This window comes from Bactrocera latifrons, unplaced genomic scaffold (assembly GCF_001853355.1).
Source record: "Bactrocera latifrons isolate USDA-ARS-PBARC rearing strain unplaced genomic scaffold, ASM185335v1 scaffold_183, whole genome shotgun sequence".
NCBI classification, from domain to species: domain Eukaryota; kingdom Metazoa; phylum Arthropoda; class Insecta; order Diptera; family Tephritidae; genus Bactrocera; species Bactrocera latifrons.
This window is the reverse complement of record NW_017535330.1, coordinates 621,368-638,608: the sequence shown is the minus strand read 5'-3', so window position 1 is coordinate 638,608 and position 17,241 is coordinate 621,368. Positions and strand designations below refer to the sequence as shown.

Genomic DNA, 17,241 nt, shown 5'->3' with positions numbered 1-17,241 from the left:
GCAAAAACCAAGAGTTGTCCGCCCAAATTTGCGTCCTCTTTTTATGAATATTTTCGCACAAACAACGTATAACACTCAAATAGTATTAACTTTTGATAGTTTGGGCGTACGGAAGGAATTGAGAGTGCACCGCAATCGATATCGAAGAAAACTGTGAACATAATCTACATTTTCACCTGCTTTGACGTGGCTTTTTCGGCCTCGACTCGCCTTCGTCACAATATTCGACCAGTTGGTCGTTTGTTTCTGGGTCGAAAGTCTCCAACACTCATCGCCAGTAGTAATATGGGTTTCGCTGATTCTTCTGATATTCCAACGATTTCGTTAAGATCTCTGATTATTAATCGTTGTTTCTAAAGCACTAGTTGCTTTACTTTGTTGACGTCTTGATCATAAGCTGATGTTGATGGCCGTCCTGGACATAGTGCATCGTCAACGCGTTGTCGACTCTCTTTGAATAATTTGTACGAATCAAAAACACATGCTCGCGGCAAACAGTTATCATCGAAAGCCACGTGTCGGCAKCAGAAATTTGATTCCGYATACAAAATTTAATAGAATTTGATAAATTGAATTTGAATTTGAATTTTGTGTGAAATTTGCTACCGATTTAACTGACAGTCATACCAATCTACACAAGAAATATATCGATAAATGGGTATTCGCATGAAATTTAAAAGTTTTAATATTTTCTCCCACAGTATAGCACATGGTTTGACTGATGTTTTCAGCAAAAAGTCAGCATTACGTACTATGGTCCATATATTCGGTATGTAGGGGCTTGCAGAGTTATGTTCCGGTTTTGAAAATTTTAAGACTCAACACTGAGGTATATGTGATCATATCCAGATAAGCCTTTAGTTCTCTATCCAATAACTCACTGTTCGAGATTTGACCATATTTAATCATTATTATTCGTGCACGACCTTCGTTTAACGAGCACTGATGCGCTGTGCGAAACTCCGACTCGATGAAGTGCTGCGAAAGTACAATGATCGTCCGACGTGACTGTTCCAGCGATTCGATGATTTGTTCAGGTATATAAGTGCCAGCCAGCCAATTGCGTTCGCGCGTGTATACACGAAATGGTGGTTCGCATTGTTCGAGTTGCGGCAGTAATGTATGGTTGACGAAATCTGCATCTTGGTGTGAATATGAAATAAAAGCATCGAAGGTTTTATGCTTATCGAGCTCACATTCATGAATGCAAAACCTCAATATGTTGTGGCCAAATAGCCAGACTTTTACTTCCAATTTATATATTATACATTCGTAAAATAATAATAGTTAACGCTACAGTAATCAAAGTAGCATTCAAGTGCTGATAATATTTAACATTAACGGGAGTTAGACACAATTTCTCACACTTTCTGTATGGAGTGTAACGTTCTGCAGATTATCACAGAGTAACTGATCGACAAAGCAATTGTTGCGAGGTACAGTCGCAAAACCAGGCATTTTCACTGAGATATTGATATTGTAGTTTTGTGCTGTCATTGAGGTATGTACGCAAAAAGTCATCATTTAAAGATTTTAAGCGATTGGCAATTGAGTGAGACGTATGTTCGTGATGTTATTGTGCGACACGTTGAGTTGGGATATTAGTATCGGTAATATCGATTACCGAACTCTTGAGCTGTTTGATATGTTGCGCAGCCTTGCAAGTGATGTTCAGGGCAATAACATTTGCTGGGGCGTATTACCGGTTCCCAAGCACACAGTTCATTACGTTCCAGCTGCGCGAGATCTTTCACTGCAAATCCAAGCAAATTTACATTCGCATACGACCGGTTCGCCAGTCATTTTGATTTCACGTGCACAATCTTCGGTTGTGCTGAAGGAATTTTGCAAAGCAAACAAGCTTTTAATCAAATTGTGCTCGAGGTTTATTCCAAAAGGGCACTTTATGTTCGCTGCTACAAGCCAATCCAAAGTGAATTCCCCCAAACGATTGTCACTTAAATTGACTACTGTCGAGCTAAACTTGCCACCTTCGTAATTTCTGGTTACAGCTTTTTGATATAATTAATACCATCGGCTAAAGCCAAATTTATGCCCATATAACTGTATCGAAATTTTCTCAGTATCCTTTGCGCAGTATTACCGAAGGTCTCAGTGCGCCAAATAGCTGGTAGTTTGTTCTGACTTAAATCAAGCCTAAGTTTCAACTGCCATAGCGAAGGACTTTGATCGAAGGAGTTTGTGGCGTTAAATATGTCAATAAATTGTGACTCAGATCCAGTGTTAAAAGTTGTGCAAAATTCTTGTAATCTGTCACTTCGAAATAACGGGTTTTAAGTAAAATTTACTGAAATTTGCCCTCAAGTAGAAAATTTATATTAATCTTTGTTTATTTGGAAGAATATGCTAACAGTTGTTGGAAGTTTGAAAGAAATCTGATGTAAATATTATTGAGTTCGTCGGACACATTACAATAAACATCGAAGTCGGATTCACAAGCGCTCTTCTCATCCCAGCAATCGGGGGACCAACGGGAGATTGGTTAGTGTGCGCCAACAGAAAGTTGTTGTTTACGATCAGTTGAGTTTGTATGTAGGCGAATATTAGATACATATTGCGTACTTTTAGTATATTTAAATGTATTAATTTGCTGTTATTGTTTTTATATTTCCTCCACAGTAAATCGAGCTATCAGACCAACTGACACAAAGATATGTATACTGCCATGAGTAAAATATGTTCTGTAATTTTCCTTGATATAACTCAAACATTGGCTGAGATATCCAGTAAAAAATCAACTGGAAGGTCGAAATTCTTTTATATTAGGTACATGGAGGTTCAAGGAAGTAATGATCCGATTCAACCCTATTTTGATACAMAGAATTGCTATTATCAGKAAAKGTTTCKGTCTGAATTTCAATGGYATATCTCACACATTTAACGTTACTTTCGGTCAAAAATCAATTATAGGTACTGGAATCTACATATTCGGTACGTAGGGGCTTGAACAGTTTTGTTTGGATTTGGACAATTTTTGGTCRTAAGGTGGCATACTTCAAAGGCATTATTAGTGCAACGTTTTAGCCCGTTATATTAATTATTTCCTGATTTGTGTACTAGAAAGTAAAATAATCAAATGGAATTTGAAATTGTGTTATATGGGAAGTAGGCGTGGTTGTGGTCCGATTTCGTTTATTTGCACACTGTGATAGAGTAATATGTGAAAAGTGCCATTGGATCCCGAGGTATGGGATTTCACCACAAAGTGGGCGGTACAACGCCCATCGTATAATTTTCTCCACGTCTCCYWTAACGCTTTCTCATACCATCTCGKAGGTAAAATTGAATTTGAACAGTACCGTTATATGGGGAGTAAGCGCGGTTATCCTCCGATTCTGATCAGCTGTGTTGAAGATAATAGAAACCAAATAACTTTCTGTAGTCTGAGTGAATCAGCTCGCCGGAGCACTCAGTGAATAAGCTTTACCGCTTGCATATCCATACATACCATAATAGAGAGCATAAGCCCGCCTTAGCACAATCAATGTCTTTATTTTTATCTTCCCTAATTTTCCCTATTTCTTTTCTGTGAGCATCATACCATATTGTTTCACTGAGATATTTTTTGTTTCGAACGATTTACAGTCTCTGGAATAAACTTGGTATACATTTGCATATGATTTAAATTCCGATTGAAAACACAATTTTTTTGTATACTGTCGGTAATGCGATTCTCGTTTCAGGATCATCGATTTTTTAACATGAACTTCAATACTGCTAGTTACACAAACTTTTTTTCTGTCCTTTCGCACATTTTCTGAATATCATAGAACAATCCTGAGTTGAATTTTTTGCACAATACTAGATAACTTCGCAAAAACAAAAAACTCTTATTTTTACGTTATTTTGTTTAACGATATCATGCACTTGATGATACCTTTTTTTAATTTTTTATATAACTTGGGTATTTCCGAAAGCAGAAGTTTAAAATTTTTCATAGTCAGTAATATGATGTGGCGAATCGTAACCAATAAAAACGAAAATCATTCGATGTAGTATACCGGAGTTGGGTAGTATCGACCCTAATTTAACTATTAACCATGCTAAAAAATATCCCTGTGTTTCATCCACCAATCATATGTAGTAACGTCCACCAGTTTCTCGAAAGTCCTGCTATTAGTTGCATAGGGACTAGGTCAAGTTTTCTTCCAATTTTATCTATTTTAAGCACAAGGATACTTTGTTATGAGTAAAATGCGCTCTCTCGCCTCTCATTCTGCTTTCAACATAAAGTCTTTGTATTGTATTATGTATATGAGGGCTCGGGAAAGTATTGACCCGATTTAACCCATTTTTGATGCACGGGAGTGGTTGTAGAGTTTGGTATTTGTTCGGCGAGAGAGAACTTTACTTTTCAGTAGACTACTCAGACCAAAATTGTTTGCTGGCAAACATGATTATGCGTTGGATTTCGAGGCTGATATTTTTGTTGGTGTTGATGCTGGTTCTAAGATAACCGAAGTTATATACGAACTCAAAAAATTATGGCTCACAATAGGTTCACACAGACGTTCGGGTGTTAACAAAATATTTTCTTAAGTGCAAATGAAATCAAACCATGGATTACTATTATGCTATATTACACCATATTTCCTAAATTTACTTATTATTTATTACTTATTTTGAATTACTATATATCATTTTAAGGGAATCTACTTTTTTTATTGTGAAAAAAGAATAAAAAAGGAATTTGTTGTGTTGATAAAATATTGCTTTATCAAAGAAAAAATACTGTTGAAGCAAAAACTTGACTTGATGACACTGCCCCAAGAAAATCAACCACCTAAGATTGGTATGCTAAGCTTAGACGTGGTGAAATGAGTTKTTACCGATGAAAACATCAAAATTTTGAATGACCGTAAAGTGAAGTTAATCGAGATAGCACTCTAAAGATAACAACTAAACTAAACTTGTACATCATACCATTCACAGACCTTTGGTTATGAGAAAGCTCTGTGCAAAGTGGGTGCCGCGCGAGCTCACTTTTGACCGAAAACAACGACGAGTTGATGATTCAGAGCAGTGTTTTCAGATATTTAATAAACCCGAGTTTTTGGGTCGATATGTAACAATGAATAAAGCAAGGTCCTATAATTTCATTCCGAAGTCCAATCAATAATGCACACGATGAACCAAAGCAAAAAAAAACTTTTAAAACAGTAACCTCTCCAGGGTCTTACAGCAAGTATTGTTTTCACTGGAGTAAAATTCCTAAAATAGTTAAATCAATAACCCTTCTAGAAAAAATTTAATGTAGTCAGTCAGCTGAGAAACAATTATATAAAGTTAGCTTTTCATGTGTGGATTTTTACTTGATATAAAGCCAGCAATCACTGCATAATTACTCGAGCAGATATTTTACAACACCCTAACATGTGAGGAGTGGTGCGTAATTGGTGTTAGGGCTTTTAACGCTTTTAACAAACCTATATATAACAAATTCCTTCTTTTTTTGTTCAATCTCTTATTCGACAATAAAATACAAACTTATTTCATGTACTCTCATTATCAAATATTTGATAAAAATGTTAAATGAAAACTAGATTAAAAGTTTATGAAATATTTGATAAAAATGTTAAATGAAAACTAGATTAAAAGTTTATGATTTCAAATTTGTGTATGATATTTCCATATTTGGAAACTTGTATACTTTACTATCTATTAGAAACTCAAAATATTTTGATTTTATCTGGTTACTAACATTCTAAATTCTTTTTTTCTTACAGCGCATTATGGACTCCGCAGAGCAGGCCGCTCTCTCCGAATTGGAATCACAGAACTCTCACAGTACTTCCGCGACGGTAAATAATCAACACTACGATGCCCGTCGCATCAACGAGTACAATTCGGATGGTAAATTGGCGGATGGTGCGCGGCATATGGACATACGTTTTATGCGTCGTTTCGAGCGATTACCCGTCAACCTCAGTCTGAGTTCCATTCTAGTGCCGAACTCTGTCTCGCTTGACGAGCCTGATGTAAAGTCAGCACTTCAGTGGAGCGCACATCTCGATCCACTCTTTCAAAACAATCTTGAACGCGATCCAGCGCTCTCTTGGCAGTATTTCGGCTCATCAACTGGCTTCCTACGTCGTTTTCCTGGCACTGCATGGCCACCCGAGGGTTCGAAGGGCAGCAAACAAATACACGACTTTCGCGCACAAAACTGGTTCGTGCAAGCCGCATCGTCACCAAAAGATATTGTAAGTTTTTGTGTTTGTTTGAAATGCTAGATTTAACCGATTTTCTTTTGATGGAATACAGATGATATTATTGGATTCCTCGTCGAGCATGTCGGACAAATCTTTCGAACTCGCTATGGCTACAGCTTTTAACATACTTGACACGCTGGGCGAAAACGATTTCGTCAACTTGATTACATTTGCGGAGGATGTCAAAACGCCGGTACCGTGCTTTAAGGATCGCATGGTACGCGCCACCCCAGACAATATACAGGAAATCAAATCCGCAGTAAAAGCAATTAAACTCGAAAATACTGCCAATTTCACAGCTGGTCTGGAGTATGCGTTCAGCTTGCTTCACAAGGTTGGTTCTTTATCTTTACTAAATATTTTCCAAACATGCTTAATCGTCTTGATTTTGTTTACCTGTAATTTTAGTACAATCAATCCGGCGAAGGCAGTCAATGTAATCAAGCCATTATGCTCATTACCGAGAGTACTTCGGAGACGCATAGCGACATAATCAAGCAATACAATTGGCCTCACATGCCCGTACGAATATTCACCTACCTTATCGGTTCCGACTCGAGTAGTCGCAGCAATTTGCATGAAATGGCCTGCTCCAATAAAGGTTTCTTTGTACAAATCAACGATATGGATGAGGCACGCAAAAAGGTTATCGACTATGCGCTGGTTATGGCACGTCCAATGATAATGTATCAGGCTGATCATCCAGTGCACTGGAGTCCAGTCTTTGTTGCCGGCAAGACTGGTGGTTTGGCGCGTGACTCTGACTACCAGCGCAGGCTGGTGACGACAGTTTCAACTCCGGTCTTCGATAGACGAAACCATTCGGTGCGTGTGGCAAATTTACTCGGTGTTGTTGGCACCGATGTGCCCATCGAGGAGATACGTAAGATGATACCGCAACATAAATTGGGACCGAATGGATATTCGTTTATCGTTGATAATAATGGACGTGTACTGTATCATCCAGATTTGCGTCCATTGAGTGATGGTAATCAATATATTGACCAATTGCGGCCGCGGTACACGTCAGTCGACGTAACGGAGTTGGAACTGCCGGAAACCGAAGTGGGCAACGAGCATGAAATTGTCGAAATGAATAAGAATCTCTTATATGACGTGAGTGGAGACTGAATGTAATTTTGAAACAGTCTTGTAGTTTATCAAATACCGTTTTTTTAACAGATGCGCAACGATATGCTCATGCCCAAGGAGGGTGAAACCGAATTCACGGTATTCAATCACTTTGACGAAATGAAAAGGGTAACTGCGCGTACACAAAGGTAGGCTCCAGTACCCGCAAAGTATCTGATAAGTCAATGCGTGATATTTCAATAATATTTTCATCGATTTCAGGTATTTTTATGGACCTATCGAAGATACGCCCTTTACCTTAGCTGTTGTACTCCCTGAAAAATATGGCAGCCACGAATTGGTCTCCCAACAGGAAATAAGGCACTCGCGCAGAAATGGTACGGCAAATATTCTACCTCAGTTTAACCTTATATTTCCACTCACGGAATTTTCTTACCCTACAGTGACCGAGTACTTTAAGGGAGACAGTTGGCGCGTACATCCCGATTGGGTGTACTGTGAGTACAATAGTGTTAGCGATTTAGAGAAGGAGCGTGAAAGCTCTGGCGAATATCTCTCAGCCTCACGTGAACAAGAATTAAGTTTTGGCTCACCGGAAGAGCAGGTCTTACATTTCTTGGGACGTGCAGGACGGCCAGGCTGGAAGTGGATGTCGGTAAGCAATACTTCGAAATAGAATAGAAATTTTAGAAGCCAGACATTTAATATTATCTGCTAAAATAGTTATGCACAAAAAAATAAATATTTGACGAACAGTTTCAATTAACTTTAGCCATTTTTTTTTCTCACAGGTGCGACCAAAACCACCACAACCACACCATGCCATGCACGGCGTGACACCTGTCGGCCACTTTGCTCAGCATCTAAATAACGTGCAAGGTTCTCGCAAAGCCGAACCCTATTATTGCGATCGAACCTTGGTACAGAGTTTAGTGCGTGATGCTATGGTAACCGATGGTCTGGATCGTAATTCAACTGGAACGTCCAATGGAAAGGAGGATAAACAGTATGTGCCAAACAACACTTGCTGCATAAGGATGCATGCATTTATTCTTTTCTTTTCTTTTAAATTTGGATGTCCTATTTTGATTTGACTCTGCACAATGAGAAGAGGTACAACAAATTCAGGTTGCAACTCTAAATCAGTTCAATGAAGAATTTATAAGTCTACAAGAATAATGAGTATCGATCTATGCTGTAGTGTGTAAAGAAGATAGATATAGCTTTTGAAAATACTTTTAGATTCGTAAACGAAAAATGATAGCGGATGAGGAAAACTTTCTCACAACTTTTCTTTTAAAACCGATTATTTATTTGACGGCAGCTTCAAACTGATAGGGTTCTTTTAATACGAAATGGATTGTCTTTTTCGACAAAAAAGTAGTTTTATAATTTTCGTCAAAGGAAGTTACCACCCAATTGGTTTTTCCCAAGTTCAGCGTGAACGTGGTCTTTTCTCACGTATTTTCCATGGTAGTTGTTTTCATAAAAGAAGGAGAAGAGTCGCGGTTTACATGCTCCAAGCGTTCTTTAATATCATTGTGCGATATCTCTTCCAAAAGAGAGTCGAATATTTTCCTTTTTTTTCATTTCCTAAAACTAAGAATATGCCCCAGTCGGGGTCATAGTCTACGAGAAGAAGAAAATTTCTCTTGCAAATATTGGGACCTCTCACAGAGAAGCTACAGGGCGTTCAAGAAATAACGTTTTCGTTTTTCAAAAGGTGGGTAGTGTTTATTGGGAAATATGTTGTAAGAAATATGAAAATGTGCAGAAAATACATTTTTTTTTTTTATTATAGCTGACGTTTATTCAATACTTTCTCCAATTTACCGTGTTGTCTATTATAACCTTACATCCTTGATGGCAATTCGCAACTAAATTTTCCACATTTTTCACAAAAAACGACCTCCAGGTATCTTGATATTTGGGCTTTTATGAATGGTCAAACATTTTCTAATGGATCGGAGTCTGGTAATGTGATGGCCAATCTAAAGTAGCAATATGGTTTTCATGTACATCATTGAGTGTAGAGTCTGATTGTATGTTTCGGAACATTATCTTCTTGCATTATTCAATCATGGTTATCCCTATCATTGATTTTCTATGATGCACTTCAAAATCCCAAATTCATGAATATAGAAGCATGCAAAAACATTCACCCTTTTGTGGTGCGTAACACTTTTCTGAATAAATGGCTGTCACATTCTTATGTTCTCCTTTCAAATAAACGTTTTTAGCTTCTCTCAGACTAAACAGTGGCTTCTTCTCAAAAAGTAGAATAAAAGGTTTGTCTTTATTCTCAGATGTTCCTTTCCTATTTTCAGCTTGTCATCCACGTTTCTAGATCTACCACCTTCACACAAATGTACAATTGGTATTTAAATATCTTGTACTCTTAGTCCACTGGGACCTTCAGGATGCTTGGTTAGGAAGCCTGTTTAAGGGGTTATGTGGGTCTCAGTGGTATAAGAAAGGTAGTTTTACAATTTTTTTTTTTAATAGGAACATATATATTTCAAAAATATAATATGACATATGAAAGGTACATATTTGAGCAATGTCTCCTGAAATTTTATTTAAAAATTTTGAAAATTCAGCCGTTGAGAAGTCATCTCCTTTGGTGTTTCACAAAATACGTGCTCTCGCCATGGACAACATAACTTATTGCTRGAATAAATGGAAACAGTTTTCCTCGAGTTAATTGTGGAAAGGAACGTTATTTTTTGAACGCTTCGAAAATTCTTATCGGACAATACTCGTTGGCTAGGTGCCCAAAGATCTTTTCTTCTATTCAGGAAAATATAGTTCAAATTCTGCTCAATAGCCTTCAGTCGCTTTGTAGAATTATAAAACCTTTTCGAACCTTATCAACCTTAGCTAACTATTTAGCTCAACTCAACTTCACAACTCAAATAAACAACTTCCATTCGTGCAGAGTATTTACAATATTCTTTTACGTAATATTATTTGATTTCATTTGATTAAAAGCACCCTTTCCAGCACAAACAAGAATTCTATAATTATCATTTAAAAATTTTTATTAATTGAAAATTATTAATTTTAAAGCAAAAACTTTATGCACTAAAGCACAAATTTCTTTTATATTTGTATTCCTACTCTTTTTTACTTTCTTGCAATTTGTTTTGGTTACTATCTTAATGGTCTACATATATTTCTTATATAAATAATCACTTAATGGATATACGCGTTGGTTGTAATGCAAATAAAATTACAAATGCAATAATTTCTACTCATCTATGCCATTTATACATAATATATATTTTATAAACAAACAAAAATATCAAAAACAAATATCTAGTCCAATAGCCACTTTAATGGCAATTTTAAAAAGGTAAATTACTCTCGTACCGAATAAATTTTATCGCTACGCTGCTTTCGAAAATGATGTTAATGTAAGCTAATGCTGCCTAGAGACGTGTTGGATATTGTAAGCTACATATTATATTTACGCTAGTTCCGACGGAAATTGTTACATTAGACAAGCTTTTCTAAGCTTTTAAATATGAAAGCTACTCCCACAAGTATGAAAGCTTTCGTGGACTACCCAAATATACTTAGATCTACGACTTATTTTAGCTGCTGTTAACTTACTTTGTTATATAATATGCCTATGTTAATATGAGTGCTTGAAAATTATTTCTTTTTTACTCCAATGCTATTTTGCCTTTGAATTCGGACAGTTCTATCCGTTTATTATTGATAAATATTATTGCACCGATTTTTTGTGCATAACAATTATTAAAACGTGATTACAGCGGATTTGTTGGAAACAGTAAAGCCATTAAGCTGCCGGTCTTCGTATATTTATAATCCTCCTACGAACTCAGCATTCGATTGTCAGCAACCACCACTTTTGCGGTGTCGAAAACTCTCCGGCCCTGGGTGGAACGTAGGCCTATTGAACTACTTAAGTACTTGCTCTTAGGAAAGCTCAAATGCCCACAATGATACCGATCATTTAACTGGACACTATCTTATTGGTACTTAATGGCTTATTAGCATATGTGCTGGTTTTTTAATACCTATGAGCTCTGCACATCAAAATCGGCAATAGCCTCTAGCTGTCCAAATGGAACTGTTCGTGGTCTCACAATAATAACCTAATCTAAGCTAACCAACGGTTGTTAAAATTCATTATATACCGAATCTTCTCTTGGAGCCTTTTGCTTCTTCTAATTTTATTTAACTGTTGATCACTAGAGATCTGATCTGCTGTTGTAAGAATAGGAACGTCATCGAAAAGTAATATATTTTCTAACTGCTTATTATACTATTTGTACTTTACAAGTAGCTTATGTGAGACCCTTGAAGCCAGGGGTCCACTCCTGTCAGATAATTTGATTCACACCTGTCAGATAACTTTAACCACTAGGCACTTTAAAAATTGTAAACCTCGTATCGTTAATATATGCTTTAGCTCTCACAAAGGACCGACATCGGTATTCGCATTTAGTAGCTGGAGTTAGAAAGAAAGTGAAATAAGCACCTAACCATTGTAAAATTTGCAGCTTGAGCTTAATATTTTGAAAAACACACATCTCCAATTCCTTTAGTAAGTCAACTCTTAAATATAATTTCAGACAAGGCTATCAAAAGTTTTTGGTTGCAACATCTTTTGTGGCCACACGTTCGGGTCTGCTACGTTGGATTGATCATATCAAAAGACCTGAAGACTCACCTGATCCGTAAGCTCTTAAGCCATAAAACTAAATTYACAACGAATATTGAAATTTTTRTTTCTTTGTAGCCACTTTAGTGAAGATAACGCACGTGCCATGGATATGCCGTGGTACAAACGCGCCGTGGACCAGCATACCGTCGAACAAGATAGCTTTGTCTACAGTGTACCCTTTGCCAATGGTTATGCACCCAAACTAAATACGACGCTTGTAACCGCATCGCATGCTATATTTGTCGAACATCGTGGCCACAAAGCAATAGCCGCRGTAGTGGGACTACAGTTCCAGTTGGACTCGTTGGCGAAACATTTCATAAACATAACCTCAACCGTAAGTAACGCAATTGTGCTTTAAATTATAACAAAATACCGTGGTTATTACTCTCTCTCCAGTGCACCGGCATGACAGGCTGTCGCCGCACATGCGCTTCCGACGATCTTGATTGCTATGTTTTGGACAACAACGGCTTTGTCATCATTTCGGAACAGAGTGAACAATCAGGCAAGTTTTTCGGTCAAATCGATGGTACCATTATGGATTCCTTGGTACAGGATCGCATTTATAAACGTGTCACGGTCAATGACTACCAGGGCGTTTGCTCCGACTCTGACAATCCGTATACGGCTGCAAGCACTTCCCTACAGCCACATCGTGTCTCCACTTTTCTAATGAAATATTTGGTGTCGTTGAGTGCCACTTGGTTATCGCTATTGCCAGCACCTCTAAATGCATGGCCACAAGATGATTATACCTATAATGAAGATGTCTTTGAAGAACCCACATATACAGACGAATACGAACCWTTCGAGGACTACAATGCACAGATCGATGAAGAAATGGATGAATTYTTCACAACCGCTGATGTGGTAAGTGAAATATCTGGGGTAAATTAAAGAATCTTGATTAAAATAAAAATGAAAATGAATGGAAGTGACAATTATATTTGTATGAGGAAAATTATATTAAGATTGCGACGAAGTTTGTAAAACCTAACGTCGGGATAAGTTTATATTATATATGTTATATGTTATAYAAATGATCAGCGTGACATGCTGAGTTGATTTAATCATGTCCATCTGCCCTCTGTTTTCGAAATATTGCTTTGAAATTTTGCTCATGTYCTTTCTTCTTAAAAAGATGGTTATTTGTCGGAGCAACGGACATCGAGTTAATTTTGCATATTGCTTCCATACAAACTGAACGATCAAAATCCATTTTTTGTACGGGAAACTTTTCTAGTTAGCATTGATCTTGTTAACTTATTCTAATCGCTGTATAACATAAAGCCAGGAAGAAGTCGGTTGGCTTCTAAACTTTAAAAATATATGGTTCCTCTCACCAAGAGTTGTTTATAGGCTAATAAAAACATTTCACGAAGTACACGAAGTACACCAAASCATTAAATCTCTGAGAAGCTAGGTACTTAGATAAAGTATCTGAATCTCAATGGAAGGGTTGGAGTACCTAAAAATGTTCGCTAAACATATAAGAACTCTAGTTTCAAACTTTCAGAAAAARCTGTTGCATGTTTGTAAACTGAGCGGATAAACTTCTATTCGGGTGCTGTCAATCCGGCTGCATTAATTTGGGGAAAATTGTTATGACTGATTTAAACCTATGTTTAAGATCTTCATAAAATTTCCCAATAATATTGAGCTGAAGTAACAATCATAATTCATATAAATCTATTTTCTAAATGGTATCACTTTTGTTACTAGGAATACACAACACCAGCCCCTAAGCAACATAAACCACACACCGGACCACGCGCCTCTCCAGACCCACAGCATGCACGCCGCTGCGACCTGCGTACAGATCTATATATGCTGCAACCAGAACGTCTCAACCAAGGAGGACAAAACAATCCGCTTAAGGTAGGTTTTTCAGGTGCGCAAAAGTTACAGAAATATCGCAAAAATTTCGCATTTCCAGGGCAAGCTAACAAATTGCCACGTATCCGGTTGTGAACGCCCCTTCAGCGTACAAAAAATACCACATAGCAATCTGATACTATTAGTGGTGGATACACTATGYCCTTGCGGCTCCAAACAGTTGGATATTGAACCACTTGAGGAGTCGGGTACTATTGGTATAAATGGACTTTTAAAAACCATATTACGTAACATTTTTTAATAAAATATTCCTCAAWCAATTTTCTAGGCGCYTGCAGTGCTCGTCGCCAGTCGCRGGAGAGTGCAAAGCGTCGCCGACCCAAAAAATGCATCAACTATCATCCCGAGGAAATAGAAATACAGCAATGTGGACGTGCCACAGCATTGCTGCAAACGCCCGTCTCGATCTTTGTAGCGCATCTGCTCATGTTGGTGGTGACATTTACGCTGACAAATGCGTGATACTAAATGCARTGCCACTAAACCACCAAACATCACAAGCTACAGGTCAAAACAGAGTAGAGCARAGGTGCAGTGAAATGTGTACTACATACCATACATACCATATACAGAAAAGAATGACTACGAGAAACAACGCAAAAATACTTACAATAGTTATGCCAACAAAAATTCAACAACAAACCCACTAAAYAATACAACAAATAAATGTATCTACGAATATATTTTAACAATAGCAACAGTTTTGTCTTAGGGTATTCAAATAAGTATGAGTATAGAAGTATGTTTGTGTAAAATTAAGTTTCTTAAGTTTCGAATTAGACAAATATTATTTCCAAATTGATTTTTTGGAGCGGAAAGAAATTTTAGACGATTCATGCCGCAGATTAGATGTTGTCCACTTTACTCAAAAGGCATATTTTTAATGTCAGTAAAAGAATTCTTTATCATAAAAACAGAAAAGGGATAAAAATGCTTTTGAGGGTCAAAATTACCCCTTACTTGATTTTGAATTTCACTTATATTCAATTTCTTCTCCACATTATTTTAAATTTCAATAATGACTGTAAGCGTGACCACTCTGTTATAGGAAACTCTACACAACAGCCTATTTTTCACAGTGCCGCTTAATGGATCAAAGTAAAAGGCAAAAACAATTTTTCGTAGGTATAATAAAGTATATTACTTTCAAATTTAAAAATTTAAAAAACAAATCTTGTAATGAAATTTGTTATTCCTTTTCCTTAGGATAAAAATCAAAGAGTCGACTTCAGACAGATCAGAATCAGACAAAAATATGAGTTTAGTCAGCTATRTGGGGTTAGAACCAACAGAAAGATAATCTCGCCGCTACACCTGTCGTTAAATATATTATATAATAACAGCTAACATTTTAATACTCTTGCAACCAGTTGCTACAGAGTATAATAATTTTGTTCACCTAACGGTTGAACGTATCACCTAAAACTAAGCGAGATAGATATAGGGTTTTATATATACAAATGATCAAGATGACGAGACGAGTTGAAATCTGGGTGGCTGTTTGATTGTCTGTCTATCACTCTGTCCATCAATGCGAGCTTGAGTAAAAATTGAGATATCTTGATGGCAAAAAGGCAGCAAAGTTGGCAGTACGAAAACCTATCAAGTGCCTCAATGAAGCACTAACTTACGATATGGAACTGTAATTTGGCAGAGGAGATTGTATAAGTAGTAGCAAGGGGCACCTAAGGGCAAACAAGTTTGAAAATGGGGGGCGTAACGCCGCCCTCTAATGAACTCTGATAACATGCTCCTAAATATGAGCAGGAAGTTCCATTTCTCAAGTGAACAGTATTGAATTGGAATCTGCCTAATGCCAAACTGAGAGTGAAGTAAATATTTTATTGTCAAACTTTGGAAAAACACTTGATATTCAAACTATTTTAGTCAACATTCCGAAATGTTCTAATGGAGGAGCGTACCTCCAGCTGACTTTCTGCTCCAATGTTCTTTTCAAATGCTTATGCAATTTATTACAAGTGTATACGACAAATTGATGCCAAATAATTAAAAAATTGAGAATTTGAGTAGAAGGTTTATTATAGAAGAATTTAGCTGTTTCTATGTAGATACCTCCAGTTATACAATTTATTAAGTTGAGGAGGTATAGAAGAGTTAAGTACCCGTTTGTTTCAATATTGTTCAATATTCAAAGTACAATTCGGCAGAAAATACTGCACTTTCAATATATGATAGTATGTATGTATTTTCTAAAGTAGTCAGAGCAGCATATAAAAAGATTTAAGGAGCGTGCTTCCCTTTTCAAGATTGTGTGTAGTGATTTCGATAAGGATTAAACTGTCTTCTTAAATTCCATGTTATATCGGTATTGTAGCGCCAACCAAAAATGGAAGGCAATTGTATTCCATTATATTATAATCATACATAGTACTACTCAGTATAACCATGAATTYACGACTATCATCGGAAGAAACGTTGAAGTCTCCTTCTCTGTAAAATATTAAGTATTTAGTTCCCGAACTAGGTACCTTTCGGCTAGTTGTATTGCTACACTAATACGAGTATAATTTTCTCTCCAAAATGCTGCTTTTTTGTTGAAATCGCCAATATCGGAACACTCATTCAAACTTAACTATCAAAACTAAGTTCTTGTACCGAAACCTTTTTAAAGTATCACTTCAATATCTGAGGAAATTTTGTTGATCTCAGCTGAAATTTCTTCATACAACCTTCGCTTCAGCGCAACCGAAGTTGGAGTTGAAGCCAAGTGTAAAATTATAAAATGCAAATTGCCGCTCTAATTTAATTTTATTACTTTTTTTAAATTGTTATTTCAATTAATTATTTTTTTGTTAGCAAGTTGAAGTAAATTTCATGATATTAAATATTTAAATCCAAATGACGGGTAATATCCATAATTTGTAATTAGAATAATTTTTRAATTAAATAGAAGTTTCGTAGATGATGCCTCCTACTATATTAAATATTCATATAAGCTAGGTCGTAGCTAAATTGAAAAACAAATAAAAATAATAATTTTGTGTAAGTTGGTAGACAATAAAAACTTAATTTAATTCAAATAATTTATAAATTCATAAAAAATTAGATCCAATTAGTTGTACTTAAACTCTACTTATTAAAGAGCAGTTAAGATGAAGTAAGCAAACTTAGCAATTTATGTATATTAGTAAAACAAAAAAAGCATATTAATGAGCACTAATGTTAATATGTTTAGTAATAATTAGCGAAAAAATATATAGACATATTTAAATAAGTACAGTGGTACTAAAACGTAAATGCGTAAAAAAATTACACAAAATTAAATAGAATTAAGAGTTTCGATATTGCAAATTTTAAAAA

At 36.3% G+C, this 17,241-nt stretch overlaps 1 protein-coding gene across 1 annotated transcript; it reads left to right on the top strand.

The window, feature by feature from the left end:
• The first annotated feature begins 3,208 nt into the window (after positions 1 to 3,208).
• Positions 3,209 to 14,426, top strand: LOC108967328 (voltage-dependent calcium channel subunit alpha-2/delta-3). The gene is made up of 15 exons (XM_018930652.1): positions 3,209 to 3,247; positions 5,748 to 6,224; positions 6,286 to 6,567; positions 6,642 to 7,349; positions 7,416 to 7,513; positions 7,587 to 7,702; positions 7,769 to 7,980; positions 8,117 to 8,331; positions 10,648 to 10,680; positions 11,930 to 12,034; positions 12,097 to 12,358; positions 12,421 to 12,894; positions 13,747 to 13,902; positions 13,961 to 14,117; positions 14,189 to 14,426. The coding sequence occupies exons 1-15, from the start codon at positions 3,209 to 3,211 to the stop codon at positions 14,380 to 14,382; spliced, it is 3,528 nt and encodes a 1,175-aa protein (XP_018786197.1). The 3' UTR covers positions 14,383 to 14,426.
• The last annotated feature ends 2,815 nt before the right edge of the window (positions 14,427 to 17,241 follow it).